Source organism: Ursus americanus, chromosome 1 (assembly GCF_024610735.1).
Source record: "Ursus americanus isolate L20-20 chromosome 1, mUrsAme1.1.p, whole genome shotgun sequence".
NCBI classification, from domain to species: domain Eukaryota; kingdom Metazoa; phylum Chordata; class Mammalia; order Carnivora; family Ursidae; genus Ursus; species Ursus americanus.
The window spans coordinates 55,783,917-55,804,124 of NC_142127.1; the positions used below are offsets into that span (position 1 = coordinate 55,783,917).

At 38.2% G+C, this 20,208-nt stretch overlaps 1 protein-coding gene across 6 annotated transcripts in view; it reads right to left on the reverse strand.

Annotated features, from left to right (window-relative positions):
• CCDC141 (coiled-coil domain containing 141) overlaps nt 1-20,208 on the reverse strand; it is a 202,173-nt gene that overhangs the window by 66,397 nt on the left and 115,568 nt on the right. For all 6 annotated transcript variants that reach the window (XM_087861825.1, XM_087861829.1, XM_087861823.1 and 3 more), the window contains 2 exons: nt 16,852-17,046; nt 3,812-3,984 (listed from right to left, as the gene is read on the reverse strand). In XM_087861825.1, coding sequence (XP_087717951.1) covers nt 3,812-3,984; nt 16,852-17,046 — 368 coding nt within the window. The remainder of the gene's footprint in view (nt 1-3,811; nt 3,985-16,851; nt 17,047-20,208) is intronic.

A 20,208-nucleotide genomic window follows, 5' to 3' on the forward strand; every position in this document is an offset into this window, starting at 1 on the left:
TCCACACCAGTTTTCAAATGTCTGATTATGGGACCTTAGTCATTTGTGTCCTCGTAGTGTGGCTGACGTTCAGAAGTCCAGGACGCCATTGCAATGTTCAGGGACATGTACTTTTCTCTGCTGAAATTGGCAGTATATTTACTCCCATTGCCAATGTTCTAAATTCCACCTTCACTCCAGTGTCAGCAACTTGAAATCTCCTTCTTAGGTTCTGCTTCCTTCCTATGATGGTGACCCACACCGTTGAACAAATGAATCATTAGATGAGGAAAGGAAGCAAGTTTCAAATGTAACGCATGGGATTGAGGTCCGTAGCCATGTGTGGCTTTAGTTTGCCACCAAGCTTCTAATGCATTTCAGTTCAGTTTTTAATGGATTTCTATTCTACGTCTACCTTCTGAATCAAAAATGTCCCTTGCCAGGTAACAATTTCACTTTACCTTCAGTTCCTCCTACAAAATGGAAAAATAGTATTGCTTTGCAAAATATTGTGAAATCTCGGGGCAACGAAACACCTTGGAACTACTATGAAAGCTTCTGTATCTAGGATATTGACAGAAACCATACTGATACTAATAATTATTTTTTAATCTAGTTACCTGACAATTTTAATTCAGGTTTCTTGAAATGGTCCCTAACTATTGCTTCTTCTACTAAGACTCAGTCTGCAGTCTGAAGAAAAGAACTGTAGATGCCCCTTCAAAAAATAACATATATATATGATTATATAATATATACATATAACATGATTATATTATATTATACATGTATAAATTAAGATTGGAAAGAAGGCACAAAGAATGAGACTAGCTAAGTAAATAAACATGTCGACCATGACAAAGTAGGTAGCCAAGAGCAATCACTAAAGCCCTGAAAACAGAATTCGACATAAAATATAAAATATAAGCACTTCTCCTCTTATATTTAAGTACTGAAGATGAAACATTACCAATTAGGGCAAACAGCATAAAGCTTAAGGGTAATAAATTGTGACCAGCTTTCCAACTCCAGGAGCTAAGCATCAACACTGAATAGGGAGCTTCAGTTTCTGGCCAGAAGCAGGGACTAGATTTACCCTCATGCCTGAAACAACTAGAAGAATAGACAAAGTATATGAAACAATAGTTCTCGGACACTGAACAATAGGTAGCCCAGGATGGTGATGCCTGAGAGAAGGGAAGTGATTGAGATATGTCTTATGATTACATCAGCTTACCGCCTGAGAGGCAATTTCTAGACCAAAGCTCAGGGAGGTGGAACCCAAAGAGAGCCCCGAGGTCTTGTTGAGTTGAGGAGACAGGGCTCAGGCTTTGGGAGGCTGAGGCACCTGGAATTTCTGGGGCAGTGTACCAGAGACAGACTTCCAAAGATCTAGGGAAGGGTCTTGGGCTGCCGCCTCATCTACCCATGCATGAAAGGAAACTGCCCAAGGCCAGGGAAAGCACCACAAGTAAAGAGTAGCCTAAACAGAGTATCTGTGCTTTGAGACTCACTTGCAAAACTGACATGGGACCATTCCCCAAATTCCAACTGGAGACCTCACCAACTTAATCCAATCATCACATGACTCAGATCAGTGTCTGACATGTACCCTGAGTCCAGGCAGCTCACAGGATAGTTTCTGCATGGTGCAAGACACATACACATTCTGGAAGACTGGACCTTTAAGCAGGGGAGAAGAGAAAGGAGCGTGCCCACACTTTGGGGCCAGACATGGGTGTTCTGTGGCTCCTGGAGCAGAGCCAATACACCATCACCTGATTTATGGCTTGGAGTGAAAGTGAAGACACTTAGTAGCTACAGTTGTTAGTTTTCAAAAGGGGAGAATCATTTGCCCTTCTCATAGCTTCAGCTGTTTGGCTCCTGTTGGAAGATCCTGGATTATTTCTGATCTTGGCTTTACATAGTCCCATAGCAACCATCGCAAGCCCCTGGCTAAATATCTCTGACCAGATTCAGACTGTCTTCCGAAAAGAAAATTCCCTAAACCCAAACTTACCAAATCAACACTTGTTAACACATCTAAAACAGAGTAGAATGAAGATTTAAAGAGAAATCGTCTTTTTAAAAAAGTAAAATATGGGGAGGGCACGTATTGCATGGTGAACTGGGTGTTATACGCAACTAATGAATCATCGAACTTTACATCAAAAACCAGGGATGTACTATATGGTGACTAACATAATATAATAAAAAAATATTTTTAAAAAAGTAAAATAAATAAATGAAGAGAAATAAAGTAATTTTTATCACATTTGACCTATTTAATCATTATTCAAATTTAATGTCTTTGAGTTTCAAGAAGATTGTTGATATAAAAGAACAACAACTGGGTTTATCTCATTTGCACAAATCTTTTTGTCTCCTTCTGTTAAAATGTAAGGCCTGCCTTCATTTCTTCCTAGATAATATACGGTCTACCATCTGCCCCAGCATCTAACTTTTCTCTTCCAATTCTTTTCTTTCTCATTTGTTCCCATTGCATCCTCTTTGTGTTTCTCAAGGTCTTTCTTTCTCATTTCCATCCAGATCTAAACCCACTCCTGATACACTCACCAAATGTGCTCATAAAAACAACCTACCCTAGCAAGCTGGTTAAGAGCAGGGGGTCTAGGGCCCATGCACTTGGTTTCAAATTCCAACTCTGCCACTAACTGGCTGTGTGACTTCTTGCAAGTTACTTAGCCTCTTTGTGTCTCAGTTATTTATAGAAAGAGAACATTAATAGTTTAATGGTCCCTTCCTTATCTGCAGATTTGTTTTCTTTGGTTTTGGTTACCCGTGATCAACCATGGTCTGGAAGATGACTCTCCTTCTGACATATCATCAGAAGGTCAGTAGCAGCCTAACACTACGTCACAATGCCTACAGCATGCACCACCTCATCTCATCATGCAGACATTTATCATCTCACTTCATCACATCAAGAAAGGTGAATACACTATAATAAGAAATTTTGAGAAAGAGAAATCACATTCACGTAACTTTCATTACCGTATATTGTTACAATTGTTCCATTTAATTATTAGTGATCACTGTTAATCTCTTACTATGCCTAATTTATAAATTAAATTTTATCACAGGTATGTATGTATAGGAAAAGACATATACATATGTGTGTGTGTGTGTGTATATATATAGTTTGGTATTCTCCGTAGTTTCAGGCATCTACTGGGGGGACATACACCCCATGGATCAGGGAGTCTACCCTTGTGTGTCTTGTAGAGCTGCTGTGAGGATTAATGACAGAGTGTTTCTAAGCCTCTTGGCACAGAGCCTGGCACATGGTGGACTCTCAATTTTCAGAAAAGTGAGCTATTGTTATTATTAATAATGTCACCTTTTATTTAGGGTTCTGCTTGGTGAACCACCAAGGTCATAAATGAAAGGGAATTCAGGTACTCAATTTTTTTTCCAGAAAAGAAAAAAGGAACATGACAGATTCAAGGTTCATGATTTAAAAGGGAGAAAGAAACCCCACAGAGGTGCTGGGCTATGAAAAACATTGAGAATTAAGCTCTGTTTTTTCTTTTGTCCTTTCTTTCTCCCCTTCTCAGAAACTCATAGGGAAAAAAAAAAAAAAAAGCTTTCACATCTTCAGGTCCTCAGGCTCAGAATATGGACTCACTTCTGGATGAGCAATGCTGTATTCAGAATCACTTGGTGACCAAAATTCAATAGATCCTTTTAAGCCATGTCATAATGCAGCAAAACATCAGAAGCAGAAAAAAAAAATCGTGCAACTTATTTTTTAAGAGTTCTGGAAACTGTGAAAAGCTTGTTACACTGAGGAAGAAATAGACTTACTCACCTACAGGAGTCTACTTGGCTGATTAAGGCTTGTCCCTTTTGCAAAGCATCAGCTGTGCAGTCTTTAATTTCTCTGTGTAATTCCTCATGCCTTGCTGCCAAGACAGGCAGACTTAAACCCTCTGATTTAAGGAGCTTAAGGTAAGCTTCAACTCTCCCAAGTACATCAAATGCCTGCCAAAGAAAACATACTTTCATTTTCTGCTTTTCTAGTTTAAAATCTACATTGATGTGTACATGAAATACTAGAGATTAAACCAGCCTATTCAATTTATTAGTTTGATCATAACCAAAACCAACAATCTTAGTCTGAGAAAACAGCTGTGTAGTTTTAAGGCTTCATTTAGGGAAACTGATCATAGCTTAGCTCAACATAGATAAATGTCAACATCATAAAATTAGCAAAAGAGTTTACATTGAGAATGTACCTATACAACACAGTTATAACTGTATAGAATTTGGAGAGCCAGGCTTACTTTTTGCACATTTTGTACTATATACAATAATGGATGAGATATTTTAAAAATATTATGCAGACTTTCACAACCTGAACGTCTCTGTGATGCTCTTAAAAGGAAATTGCCTAGCAAATTGCACTTTGAACTGGAATCATTATAGAGAAATATTCAAGAATTACCCCTTGTCTTTCCAAATATAAGACCTTCTCCCTGCTGTATCCAAGACATCTATCTGTCTACAAAGATTATAATTTGGTTTGAAGCTGTGCAAAGACTAAGACCAAGGTAATATTTAGCTTCTGACACACAAAACAGGATTATGCAGAAAAAACATTGCTTTGCAAACTGAGATATTGTCTTAAGAGAAGTTTTTTTTTTTTTTTTTTTAATTCCTTTATTTTCTTCCTTTGTTTAGCAGATCAACAGCCAACTGTGGAGGATCAAGTTTATGGAGTTAACAGAGAGTAGAGAGAAGCTGTCCTTTTGTCCATTAAGTCTTAGTTGGCATTAAGATGGAGGAGTATATGATATGAAAGCAGTAAAAGAGGGCCATGGTAATATGAGGAAAACAGAAGGAGAGCAAAGTGCAATGGTCTTCATAGGTGTCCTGAGAGCACATTTCAGACTTTGGGCCTGAAGAGCAGGAGCCGAATTAGGTAAGTTGAAGAAAAGCTGCATGGCAAGAGAGCTCTTGCCGTGTTGCCCTTTGGCACTCCTGGAAGAAGCCACTGAATGGGATGCTCCGTACAAGTCTGGAGAACACTCCTATCCCAGTAAACCTGATGGTGCCACAGTCAACAGGCGCCTTGAAAGCTAGCCTTCCTGGACTGGTGTTGGAAGCCAGTGAGCTTGGTAGGAGCCCACCAGGTGCAGTAGGAAGAGTCCACAGAAGACTCATAAGAAATGAAAGTGGACAGCCTTGTGGGTCTAGTTTCCACTGAGACCCGAAGAGGGACCAGAAGAGCAAGGCTGAGTTAATGCTGAGGGAACACAGCTTAAGCCAAAGGTAGAGGCGACAGCCATGGAGCTGTGTGAAACACAGCTGCACCTGGCTGCCATCTAAGGGAGTGAGTTTTAATGTCAGAATCAGAACTGGATAAAACTTGAATTTACAAATGAAATCTCTCCAACACTGTCCCATTACTTATATGTTGATATTCTGTAGTCCCATCAATTTCCTCACGTCTCCTGAATCTGTTCTTTCTGATCACTTAAAAGGTTTAACACAAAATCATTCCCCTTTATTTAGATAATAGGAAGTAATAATATCAACTCCAGTTTAATGAGAACTGACTTGTGCTCCTTCTATACTCTGTGTTTCATGTTTACCTTTCATTCAGCCAAAAACATTTTTGAATGTCTGCTGAGATTCAGGCACATTGTCCTGAACGGCTCTAGATGGAAGTGAGAAATGATCTCCATTGGATGACAGGGGAAACTGAGTCTCAGAGAGATTAAATAAATTGCATAAAGTGATACTTCTACTAAGTGGCAGATTTGGTCTCTATCCTCAATTTGCCTGGCCCTCAGGCCCCTGCTTTTAAACCCTGGCCCATGGAACCATGCGGCAAAAGATTACCAGGGGAAGCTTAAGAAGGAAGGGGCATTTTCAAGAAGCCCATTCATCTTAGGCGGAAAAAGTGAGATTTTGAAACTTAACTTTTTATAATTAAGTGTCTACCTTTCCTTCTTATAGGTGAGAAAAGATATGGAGAAAAGTTGAGTGATTTCTCTTACGCTGTATAGGACTGGAAAAGGAAGATAGTTTAATTAAAGGAACTTTGAACCTGAAGACTCTTCCTTATCTGATCTCCCTCTTTTTTTCTGCAGTTGGCAATAGAGCCAAATGTGTCAAGGTGTTGATGTTAGAAAAGATTATTTGAATTACTTTCTCAATCTTTCCGTGACACATTGAAATACCTCTTGGCAATAGCCACTGTTCCTGGAATTTTGTTTTATATTTTAAATTTTTATTGCCTCTTTTGAATGGAGTCTCATGTTAATCAAAGTTTAGTTTTAAAGTTAGCCCCGAAAACAAAAATCTGGTGTAGTCAAAATTATCATGAACTCCTTTAAATCCTGCTTAAAATTTAGTAGGTGTGAACTATTGCTTATAGTAACACATATTCACCTTGAGGACTGGAGCCACCGAGCTCGACCAAAGGAAGAAATAAAGAGAAAGTGTATATATGTAGATGTCAGGGCATTTGCTTCTTTCTTCCTTTAAGATAATTCCCCCAATTCCTCATGTGAATGGGGGAAAGAATAAATTCCAAAGTGCTTTTTCTTCTTTTCTCTTGACTCCACTCTGTTTTAGTATTAAGCCACTATAACCTTAAATATATGAAAGTTAGGTCGTGAGGATGTACATGGAGTAAGCATTTAGAAAATATTTTCCCATAATTACTCTAAATCTTGATGGGACACATCTTTAAAAAGTCCCTGAGAAGAGCAGGACCACCTGCTGCCTGTCATTCACCCTGCTTGGGTCTTTCCTTCTGTGGCCCCAGGGAACAGCTGCTACTCTCATATCCTTGGGCATTGGTCTCTTCTTCATAGGAGTTAGATTCTAAAGCTGCACGTACGTTAAATGCATGTGTGAGGTGACTCTACCCCCTTCCTCAATGTTATCATAAAAGTATTATATATCAATAATGTGGGAATAAATCAAAGGGCTAAACAGTCACTAGAAGGAGGTGGTATATCAAGGACCAAGGTAACCCATTACTTAGAATCAAAATAGCCAAATTTTCTTCTAGAGTTTTTTCTCAGAAAGATCAAAGTGTTAGGAAAGCATTGACTTATGAATTGCTCTATGTATCACACTTGATAGAATTATGGCAGAAGAAAAGAGGTGAGTGGTTGCGTTCCAGTCATTAGCTCAACAAATTCATTTGCAAATAAGATGAGCTGGATCCTGTAAGAGAGCTTATTCTTTATCCTTAATCCTAACCTGACCCTAATGGGAATAATCTAAACCCACAGAAATGTTAAATTAATGATTTTAATGATTTAAGAGGAGTCCCTTTCAAAAAGATTATACTGTCTGTGATTGTCAGAATCCTATGCAAAACTCCTTTCTCTTATCCCCATGCAGAATTTGATGAGGAATCAACATAACAATTCCAGAATGATCTAAATTTCATTGCTCTCACTTAATCTATCCCCAGAATAGAACTGAAAGCTTTTCTATTTACCATAACTATAAGGAACCTGATATACCAGATCCAGCCTGGAAAGAATCTCTTTGTCTCACATATGGTATAGAACAGGTTATTTTTGGCAATGACACTATGACCCCCATATAAACTCCCTTGGAATTAATATTTCCTCATTAGTTTTCTCTTCACATCCCTCTTTTTCTTCAAAGCTGGTCAAATACAGGTTTTACGACTAGAGGCAAAAAGAATATAAGCACAAGGATAATATTTTCTCCCTCTCAGTTCCAGCCCTTCTTGACAATTTTATATTGTACCACCCAGTTCTTAGGCAGATGAGGAGACCAATCAGCTCTTTTGCCTAAGGAGTTGCTTGGGTTTTTTTTTTTTAAGATGCTAATAAAGATCTTTTCTTTTTTTCCATTGTTAAGATCCAAAACAGTCTGGACCAAACCAAATAGAGATGGTATCAGGACATGGCACATTTTACTCTCTTTAAAATATCTATGAGATTAATAAGTTAAGGAAGAACCATGAGTCATCCAGGATAATTATATCACTCTGTATCACAAAGATGCTTAATAAGTAGTATTGTTTGCTCCTAGACTAACTTATTGGAAGAGAATCAACATTAAAACAAAACAAAAAAAAACCTTGAACACAGCAGAACTTTGAAATTTTCCTTTCATGAGTTCCAAGGCTGGAGAATGAGTTTGGTTGGAACATTTATCACTACGGAGGACACAAAACTCAGCTTTTCATTAGACTACCGAATCCCACTGTCTGCAGAGATTTCCTCTGGGTTCAGTTTACATCAAGACTGAAAGCTTCCATTTCCTTTCCTAAGCACCATCTGAGATAACTTCTTGTGGCTCCCCGTTTGGCAAGCTGATACTTGATTCAGGTCCTGCCCAATCTGCCCAGGCTTTCAAATACCAGAAGGGCAGAAGCCAAAGGGTGATGTGATTTTCAGCTCCCAGTATTTGCTGCTCCCTGCTGGTGCTCCCGCTCATTCCATGCCTCTCCAAGGTTGTCGCTGCTGGGCCCCAGAACTCCCTCCGCGTTACTAGTGTTAGAAGGTGGCTTTGTGGTGTTAATGAGAGATATGTAAAATCATAACTTCCTAAAACTGGTTTTGGCCTCACAATCTGAAAAGCTGAAAAAACATTGGAAAAGGAGTTTTGGATTGAAAATGGCATGTATCAACACGGAATGGAGGAAGTGTATGTATTGACAAACTCTTACTTTTTCCTGAGATAAGCCCATCTTTGAAATGGGTAAACTAGACCCATAAGTAGAACGCTAGCCAGCTAGTCATTGTTTATACTTTCTGGTTTCTTTTATCTAAATTGACCTTAATAGTTTTAGGATGATCTTGGGAATATTAACATTTCCCAAGGGAAGATGTCCCTTTACAATGTGTGAAGCATCTATTTTCGTTCATTTGTTCAACAAACATTTATTTAACTCTATGGAGCATGTATTCTGGTACATGCTGGGGATAGGAAAATGAACAAAGCATTTAAGTCACGTTAGAGTGGCTAGTACAGTATTAAATGCATATATAATGACAAAATAATGGCTGGAACGTAGCGAATGCTTAGCCCTTCTACGCACTAGTCCTGTATTAACTCATTTAGATAGCTCAATGACTCTGTGAGGTGCATACAATTATTATTTCTATTTTTCAGATAAAAAAAGCTGGATGCACAGGGAAGTTAAGTAAGTGCCTAAGGTCACAGAGCTAATAAATGTCTAAGAACAGATTCATACCTCAGCAGCCTGGCTCCAAAGTCTACTATATTATTTTAGAAAAGTGTCATCCTAACAAACATTTTTAAATTTTACTCAATACTCCACAATTCCATTTATTTATTTATACTCCACTCTATCCTGAAAAGATTTTGTATATTTATCGCCACTTGCAGGATCTTTTATTACTGAATGGTATTCCCTGAAGTAGATAAGGATTGTTAGACCTACTTTAGAAAAGAGAACACCCAGGCTCAAACTGTAAATTGACTTGTCACATGGCCAGTCATTTATTCGTTCATTCAGCAAAATTTGCTGAACATTAGGTGGCATGCAAAGATGTCTAAGACACAACCTCTCTCTAGGGAGCAAAGAGAAATACTATGAATAATGAAAAATAAGCAATTAATGCTGCCTGGAGACTTCTTGGAGGAGGTGGTATGGGTGATGGCAAATCTCTTCATATAGCATTACTGCCCTTCTCCGCTGTGACACAGAGATTGAGTTGAAATTTGTGTTCCTCGTGTATTAAAGTAATTAAGCTCTCCTCTTCCAAAATGATCTCATACCAATGACCTTGGATCAATGTAATCTCTTATGAAAATGTAATGTAGTTGGACTTGAAACCCCACAATTTCTAATATTTCACTGCTTTCAATCATTCAAATAAGTATCGAGCATCTACTACCTGAAAGGCACTGTTCTAGGTGTTCTGTTCTGGTGAATGCAAAGTAAAATAGACATGTTTCTTGCCCTCAAGGAATTTTAATTTGGCAAAGGAAAAGAAATCTACCCAGAAATGTCTATGATACAAAGAAGAATGTATTTAATGCCAATGGAGAGATGCAAGAGTTTAATATTTTACGTGGAAGGGAAACCAATAAATACACTCATAACTCACTTAGAAGTCCCTTGATAGCTTTATAGAGAAGGATACTCATGAGTGACAATAAAACTGAGTGTCTTTATTATAAGACTAATTAAATATGGGCTGCGTTGTGGGCTCTCGTGATAAATGTAAGATGTTTAAGGTATTTCTTGTTTTTGGTAAGTTTTCTATTATATATACATAAATAATTTTATGGCCATAGTTTAGTCATATTTATCGAATATTTGCTGTGATTTAAATAGCTTATCCTTTGTTAAAAATAGAGCTACCCTATGACCCAACAATTGCATGACTAGGTATTTACCCCAAAGATACAGATGTAGTGAAAAGAGGGGGCGCATGTATCCCAGTGTTTATAGTAGCAATGTCCACAATAGCCAAACTGTGGAAGGAGGCAAGATGCCCTTCAGCAAATGAATGGATAAAGAATATGTGGTTCATATATACAATGGAATATTACTCAGCCATCAGAAAGGATGAATACCCACTATTTGCATCAACATCAATGGAACTGGAGGGGATTATGCTAAGTGAAATAAATCAAACAGAGAAAGACAATTATCATATGGTTTTACTCATACATGGAACATACGGAATAGCTCAGAGGAACGTAGGGGACAGGAGGGAAAACTGAAGGGGGAGAAATCAGAGAGGCAGATGAACCATGAGAGACAATGGACTCCAGGAAACGATCTGAGGGTTTCAGAGGGGAAGAGGGTAGGGGGATGGGGTAGCCGGGTGATGGGTATTAAGGAGGGCGCGTGTTGTGATGAGCACTGTGTGTTATATGCAACTAATCATTGAACACTACATCAAAAAATAATGATGTACTATACAATGGCTAACTGAACATAATAAAAAAAATTAAAAATAAATAAAAATAAATAGCCTATCCTTGAGTTCTAAAACCAAAGGTGTCTAAACCATTCTCTCAGAGGGAATACAGGAGGAGAGTAAATTAAAACACCATTTTCTTCTATATCACGAGGTTTGCCTCATCATGATTTAAGTCCTTAATATCTCTTCATATTAAGGATATGTTCAGCCTAAGAAACTTCTCCTTTTAAGGAAAACATTTTATGTATGTATGTATTTATTTATTTGAGAGAGAGAGAGAGAGAGAGAGAGCATAAGCAGGGGAAGGGACAGAGAGAGAGGAGAGAGAGAATCCCAAGCAGACTCTGCACTAAGTGCAGAGCCTGACTCAGGGCTCGATCTCAAGACCATGAGATCATGACCTGAGCTGAAATCAAGAGTTGGACACTTAACTAACTGAGCCACCCAGGCGCCCCAACATAGAAACTTCTTAGCATGCTATTCAAGATCTTCCTGATCTCCTGACTTCTCCTATCACTTGTCTGTCATCATTCTGGGCTTCCACTCTACATTCTTGACAAAATGAATTACCTTAGGCTCCCCAAACAAGGCACTACTCTGAACCACTCAGTCCACCCCCAACTCCTTCTTGCCCCAGCTTTTCATATTTAGCTCAATGTGCATCTCCTCTAGAGAAGTCTTCCTTGACTTTTTTCCTGGTCCTCTCCTCTGTGTTCCCTAATGCTCTACGCTCACTCCAAAAGTTCTGGGCTTTTCCCAAAGCACACAGAACTTCTGTTCCTTGCCTCTCCTCCACACTAGACTGAGAGAGTCTTGAAGGCAAGGATTGTATCTTTAATTGCTTTAGCTAAAGTACATATATGATACATGAAAACATCAGGTATACAGCACATTAGTCAAATGGAAATGTAGAAGAATGGAGGGAGTTTTTTAAAAAAAAGATGCTTTAGTTCTTTATAAGAGAAAGGGAAGTTGTTCTAGAAAAGAAAAATCTGAGACAGGCTGCCTAAGAATTACGGAACTGGAAATATCAAGGAAAGTGATGTCCACTGACAGCTTAATTTCATGAATTCATTTATATCATCTTAACAAATTCCCTTGGATAATATTTATTAGGTCCTCTACTTGGACATTCTTCAATCTGTACAACAACTTCTACTTAATTGTTTTCCACATCTGGGTTAAAATGTATCTATTTTGAAAATGCAAGAATAGATTATATATAAATAAAAAAAGTACTGAACTCCATCCTTAATTATTTTGTTTTTATCTGAAACAATTATGTTGCTGTAGGCATAACTGGTTTGCATTGCTGTAAATATCTTGAAAAGGCAACAGTATATTTTTAGAAGACATGACACTTTCAGCAGTGATGGCAGAAGCAGGAGAAGCTATGACAATCATTACATTTCAAACTGCTTTTGGTGTGTTGCTCTAGCTGCCCCAGATTTTGCTCTACCTTTGCTTTTAGGTTGACCACCCAAAAACCACACCATGTAGATTTGTCCTCAGTCTTCACAGCTTGCTTTCCCCAAAGAAATCATGTGCCTTAGAACGGGAAGCATGGGATATGAAACTTTATGACCAATCAGCCATGTGTTACAGCGTCAGGTTCAATCATTGCGGTCATATAAATATAGGCTCACATTGTTCTGCCCTTGAAACATATATATTTATCTGTTTGGTTCGAATCACATTCTCTAAACAATGATAAGTACTTTTTGGGTGATCGACACATCTTACCCAACTCCTTTTTTGTGAACTTGCTAGAAATATAATAAATAAGATTATCTATAATAAAGAAAGATGAAAATTTGGGGGGATCCAGATGAGTTACTATAATAGGTGCTATGTTCATATTTCATTCCATGTCCTAATAACTTTTAGCAACATCTGGTAATTAGAGAAACTCTTCTTCTATCAGCTATCATCCCACATTGACAATCAACCCTTCTTATATTTGTTGCTAAGTGATTTAGCAGTAACCTCGCCAACACAGTAGATAACTCTAAAATGGAAAAGAAGGATCTCAGGTTCTTAAGTTAATGGCTCAATCTCCACTTGAATCCAGTGGCTGGTTTGTGACCCCGTCGGTAGCAACATTCTGAGGTCCTGTGTGCTAACATCGCCACCTACTGTTCACTCCAGGTACAAACTGCCAGACCTCAAGCCAAAGCTCTAGACACTGTTAAGAAAAGACTCTTGAGCCTTGGGTAATCATCAACCCCAAGCAGGATTAAAAGGTAATCAATTTCACTCCTGAATCCACAGAGCAAAGGCAGTGGGGCAGTCTTGTCAATGTGGATAATTAGGTGATAATTATATTTTATTGAATTTCACCAATTGAAAATATATTCTAGCTTTTTTTGGTATGTTTTGTTCTCTGCTGTATCCCCGAAATTTACAACAGTATCTGACACACAGAAATTCTTCAGGAAAAATATACTCAAGAAATGAATCCTTAAAGAAGGGTAGTTATTCACCACACTACTTACTTAGAGACTTCACTAAAAGAAATTATTATTACTTTTTTCTAGTAAATAAGAATATCCGTATCTAAAATTGATAAAGAGGGGAATGATTAAGATGAAGGGAAAGGGGGGGAAAGGGAGAATTTCCAGATGCTTGCAACAAAACACCAGCAACATATGATAAAAATCCAGATTAAAAAAAGAAATATATGCGATATGGAAGCATTAACAATAGTCCATTCTGAAGATGAGATTATGACATCCTTTTTATTTTAACAAAATTTTAAAAAAGTGAAAGGTGTATTTTTAAAATCATATACTTCACTTTTTACTGAGCAAATACTCCAGCTGTCACATTCAGTCATTCATATATTACTCATGATACTAGCACATTTTCTCACGCTGGTATTTGGCACAAATATCGAAGGGGAATATTGACCTAGCTTTAACAAATTTAGAGTAAGAGGTTGTTTGCTGAACAAATAATTCACTTATCAAGAATGGAATTGGTTTTCAAAGCAAATATCGTTTTTCAAAGCACTGACTTCCTCTTTCTTTCACGGTGCTGGATGCGTTGGGAGAGTCACTAGTGCTCCTGCCCATCATTACTGGTGTGTCAAGACTGCCTACCACTGACCTCTCTTTATCTGGGCCGTTTCTCAGTGTTGGGTTTGCAGCCAGCAACCTTCAGGGCTGAGGAAATGTCTCCTTCTGAGACAAAGAGCAGGCTGGATTATTGTTTGCGATCCAACAGAAGATGCCCCAAGCTTAGGGTTCCCCTCCTGGAACACCACCTGCTGCACATGCTGTCACCCAGCGGGGCCTATTTTCATTGCCCCCCCCCAACCCCCAGGATTGGGACTTGGGAAACTGATACAACATGTTGACATTTCGATTCTTGTTTTTGTGAGTCATAAAGTCTTTTAGAACTGACACAGAAGTCACACGCGTGCCTTTTGTGAACATCCACAAAACTTTGGTAAATTAGCATGTTAGCTTGAAATTTGGGTAAAATTTCAGATGCCTCATAGTTCTTGACAACATGACTTCATCTAGGGATAGGGATCCTCACAATTAGAAAAATCCAGTACACTCAAGGTACAGTGAAGTGAATTTTTTAAAAATTTATTTGAGACAGAGAGAGAGAGAAAGAGAGAGCAAGGGGTGGGAAGGGGGAGAGGGAGAGGGAGAAGCAGGCTCTCCACTGAGCAAGGAGCCTGATGTGGGACTTGATCCCAGGACCCTGGAATCATGACCTGAGCTGAAGGCAGACGCTTAACTGACTGAGCACTCAGGCACCCCAGTAAAGTGAATTTTTAAAAGGAAAATTCAGTGCTTCAGAGATAATAAAAATCGAAAATACCTCTTACCTAGTGTAAGTGGAATTTTCAGACTAGAAAAAAAAATTTTAAGGGATTTTTAAATTATATTAATGTTTAAATCCAGCTCTGTATTTTAACTAGGGTTATTTATATGTGTTATGCCAAAAGTCGGGCAAAATGGTGAGAATTTTAAAAAACATGCAGAATCCACAATATAAATAAAAGAGAAAAATACCACTTACAAGTCTAAGAAAGAGTTTCCTTCTTTAATTTAAATAGATTTACCCACTACATTATTTCATAATTTATTGCTTCTTAATAATATGATAAATATTTCATTTCAAAAGTCATGATTTAAGATCCACTTTCTACACTCTGGCTTCTATTTTTGCTGAGGTAAAAGTATCTATCACCTTCTCACATTGATTCTTAAATTTGGAGTTAAAAATTACTTCCTTGATGCTTTGAAAAGGGAGAACAAATTCTAAACCTTTCTAAGTGACGCTTAGCTATAGAGAATGCTATAGTGTGGATAATATAGAACGGATAAATCCCAACGAAACTAGTTATAATTTAAATGCCATGGCATTTCAAATAATGAAACAAGGAATCTAGAAGTCAAGTCTTGGGGGTTAAGAAATATAACTTCTTAGGATTCGACCTGAATTGCTATATGAATTTGAGAAAGTAACCACTCCATTTCTTTTTTCTTTTCTTTTCTTTCTTTCTTTCTTTTTTTTTTTACTATTACTATTACAAGAGATGTAATTCTTTTTCCCTCAAGGCCCAGAAATAATGTGAAGAAAGTCTCCCTGGGAAGTTACCAGATAATGAGAACAGAGAAAGCAAGAGCAAGAGAGTAAGAATTAAGGAGAGAGGGAAACACTGCAGAGCTGAAACTATAGGGTTGGTTCATTCTGGAAGTGTTGTTTTATTACAGCAACGTGTTCTATAACGGTCTTCCTTAGAAACAGCTTTAACTGACTGACAGATGACCCACTCCTTGTGTAGAACGAGGGTGTACTGTACGTTAGAAAGTCTCTTAGTTGAAAACAGGACTGTTGAAGAGGAATTTACCTAGCACCCTACCATTTACTTAGTTCAACAGCTCCAGTAACATGCGCTCTCTCTTTTCTTAAAACAAAGAAACCCCAAACAAATGATTTGCCCGATATTTCCTTAACACTTTTTTTTTTTTACTGTAATTCTGGCACCTCTATTTTGGAATTCTAGTATTCATCCTTTTCAAGTTTCCTATAAGTAAGGAAGGTCAAAATAAAGTAACTATTTTAATATATACCAGGACGTTGTATTCAGATTGTTGATATCATGACTTTAAATCACAATATACCTGCCTTCTGGGAGTTACCCACTCATTTCCTGTCACATTGTCCAGTTTCAAAAACATCAGTGATATTTAAGGTATTAAACAATTCCAACTGGGCAGTTGAAGGTGTATATGAGCTTGGAAAATGTAGAAGAAATTTTCACATAATATCACCAGCTTCAGTTATACAACTGAGGTAAACATGCAGACATTACCACTCACTAAGAACCCCCTGCCACAACCAAATGAGTCAACCAGGAGAAGCTGAGCAAGCACTTCTCCAACTCCAGAAGACCTGGAGATGGTCCAAAGCAAGATTTCCCCTTGGCTGACTTTGAAAAGCAAGATCAAGGCAGGCCAGTCAGGAAGAGGCTCTGCTTCTAGCCTTATGGTTTGCATGCAGAAGGCTTGCAACATTCATGTATCTTTACCTGATAAATGAAAGAGAAGTTTTCAAAGGGAAACTTTTTTTTTCAGTAAAAGTTTCAAGGTGTTTTTTCACCTTGATATATTTCATGATAATTCCCTTACTCTATGAGAAACACTGCAGTGTTGGCACAAGTGTCCCCCTCAAACGGATCGATGAAACTCGATGAAACTTTCATGGGGATTTCTTTTTACATGTCAAAACATAGCGTCCCCTCGTTTTGAGAACCAAATAATGGCCCTGATAGGAATACATTTTAAAAGCTCATTTTCGCTGCTATTAATTTTGAAACTTCATGTGGAATCTAGACTTCTGTGATATGCTCCAGCCTACTGAAGTAATGAGTCTCTTACTGGTCTGCCCTGATTACCTAAAATTACCAACGTGAACTCACACTGACCTTATTAGCGCTGCTAAAAAAACCATTTGCCTTTTTTAACCAAGTTTTCCTTTCTGCCATGAGCCGACCGCATTCTCCTTGAAGCTGATGCAGTTTCTGGTTAGAGAGCTGTAGATGCTCTTTCTCCACGTAGCCCTTGGACAGGAGAATCCCAAGTGCGTCACTCTTCAGCTTCTCAATGGCGGAATTCCATTCCTACAAGAGATCACTCCAGTTTATTTTACACATCTTCCCCTTCGTAAACTCTGATAAGACTCGCAGAACATTTCGATCTGTTGAATGTATCAGAAACCTGTCACTATATTTTAAAATCATGATGAAGTAAATGCTACATTCCAGGTTTGAGTACCAAGATGTAGATAAAAAAAGAGAAGGACAAAGGGAAAGAGGCTAGACAGGGAGTGGGATGATAGCGGGAAAGGTCAGGGCAGTTGGGGTGTGTGATTGATGGAGTGTCCTGTTGCCCCAAACACAGGCCACTTCCCCTTCCATTAATACTGTCTGAAAACATACCCCAAAATAGTCAACAGCGTTTTTCAGTCTCTTACTTATTGTGACCTGTTTTCATTCATTTAAATGTAGGAAGTCTATCTCCCACAATTCAGTCTCATTGCCAAGGTGGGCAAATGTGTACAAGAAAGGAAGGGAAATCTCATATTTTATGCCTGTTGTTTTCATATGTGCCTACACTTAGAACTGAAATTAAGATCTGTTATTGTCCACAAAATTAATAGCTGTTATTGTGCAGTATTCCCTACTTCCTGACCTGAGTCTCTCCTCTCAATACTTCATTCTTAGTGGTATATAAACATTTCAGGAAAAGAAAAGAGGTAGCTTTTTACTTTCTGTTACATGAAGAAGAAAAACAGTAAGTAGGGAAGAACGAAAATAAATTTGCAGTAAACTGAACATATTAACAATTTATTGAAAAGGAAATTTAAATTTCTTGCAGAAGAACTGAAGCCAGATTCAGCTTCATAAAATAATGCTTATCTCTAGCATGGCAGTCTTGTGAGTGGATTTTCTGGTACTCATCTCAGCTGAGACTGAGCAGTACGCATAGGCTGTTTGTTACAGCATCAGAAATTTAGCGCCAAATTTCAAAAATTACAGTCTGACTCCATCCTGGCTTGTTCCCCAGGGCAAAATGTCCTGTTATTAAGTTACATTTGTTATATTATACTGTGCAAAATAAGTATAATTTTAGTGCAATTTACCACTACTATTTCCATTCATTCATTTCAGCAGACATACTAAATGCTATGCACCTAGCACCATGCTAGGATAGATGGCTTGTAGAATACAAAGGAAGAATAAAATGTAGTTCTTTCCTTTAATAATCTAAAACTGCTATTTTACATCACTTTCATATATACTTACATTATCAGCTGTATGAAATACATGCTGGTCCTATAAACACATCCTGATGACTCAACTAATGGAAAGAGCGAATGTGTGATTCTTCAGCCTGACTACATCAACAGCGGCAGTGCGGAAGAGCGCTATCATGGTTGATCATACGCTCTGCCTTCTGAGAGAATGACCAAAAGTAGTGGGAGGGTTGTTAAAATAAAAAACAAATGGAGACCAGCCCTAAAAATTGCCTGCACAGACAAAAACAGTTTAGTCATACAAACAAAGCTTAATTTAGCTTATTTCGTGAGACTGACTTGACCTGGGTCATTTCTTGTTTATGCCTCTGGAAATTACAAGCAAAGCTTGAACCTTTCCCAAGGTTGATATGAGGTAACCACTGACCAATTCCCTATCATTTAAGAAAATTCTAATATTATAACCAATAATTGTGAAGAGTAAGCAGTCCCTGCTTCCTCACTGCAAAGGCTGCTTTATAATAATATACCCCTGAGCCTTGTTCCATGTTTCGGGGTGAGTGCTGTGGTTTGCAAACTGTCTTTTTGGTGTGTGCACAATAAACTTTTACTAATTACTACTTTGGCGAGTCATTGGCTTTACTTTCTTTATTTATGAACTTTTGACACTCCAGATTTCTCAGTGAGTGCAAAATCAATATTCTTAGGCATGAATATGGGCTACGTGATTTCTCAAGATCCTTCATTTTTTAAAGAGCTATTAGGCCCCCACTTAAAGACAGCTAATATGTGCCATGACATTCTTTCGTAAAGCACTGTAAATATCCCTCCCACTTAAAAACTATTATCTTAACCTTATCAGGAAAGAGCAAATGTTTTTAAAGCAGTACCATTTCTGGCACATGTAATCGGCATTCACTAAACATTAGTCCCCCTTTACATTCCATCAATTTTATCGTGGTTCACTAGCTCCCCAAAATTTGTTCTTTATGGGAATTTCTGTTTCTCAGCTCTAAAATAATGGTAGTGGGACGCCTGGGTGGCTCAGGTTAAGCGTCTGCCTTCGGCTCAGGTCATGATCCCAGGGTCCTGGGATGGAGTCCTGCATCGGGCTCCTTGCTCAGTGGGGAACCTGCTTCTCCCTCTGCCTGCCATTCCCCCCGCTTGTGCACGTTCTCTCTCTCTCTCTGACAAATAAATAAGATCTTTTAAAAATAAATAAATAAATAAAATAAAATAATGGTAGTGAAAGGGTTCTCCAAATGTTATTGACCAGTGTTATATATTGATCAGTATTATGGGATAAACAAAATAAAGCAGGTTTCTTTACTGCTGGCCTTCTCAGAAGCCTTCATATGTTAATGTGCTTTGAGACTCTTAGCTGAAAACGTGGTTTGAAATATACTGGGCAAACTGTTTTGACCATGAAACCATGCGTTTACTGACTATCTCGGGGACCAATGCTCCAGTTGGAACAATATTGGGAAATTCTGTTCTTGTGGCTAAAAGCAGATCAGTCACCTAGGAGTTTACCTGCTTTCACAAGACTGTCTGTCTCTTTCCTCTTTTGTTTTGTCTCTATCCCTCCAGCTACCCAACTAGTCCACTTTCTATTTTTTGTACCCATTCTCTCACTTTCTGTTAAGATCCGTGGGGTATGAATCCTCAATGGACTCAAGTGAAGAAATGCTTAATGTGTTAAAATAGAATAAAGCAGGTAATTCTTTCAAAAAAATTATCATTGACCAGAATCTTCTTACTCATTAGCGGAAGACCATTTAACAAAGAACCTGGGGAAGACCTAGAGAGCTAGGGTGAAGGAAATGGAAAAAGAGTTAGGACATGGAAAAACAGGTTATGGCCATTATGTGCTCAGCCTGAACAACACGAAGTCCTAAGGTGTAGGTATCCTAATCGTCTGCAAGATAGTACTGATTTTTCTTTCTGTATGCTAAGCACTGTGCTAAATGCTTTACACGTATCATCTCATTCACTCTTCACCACATCCCTATAAGGTAGGAACTGT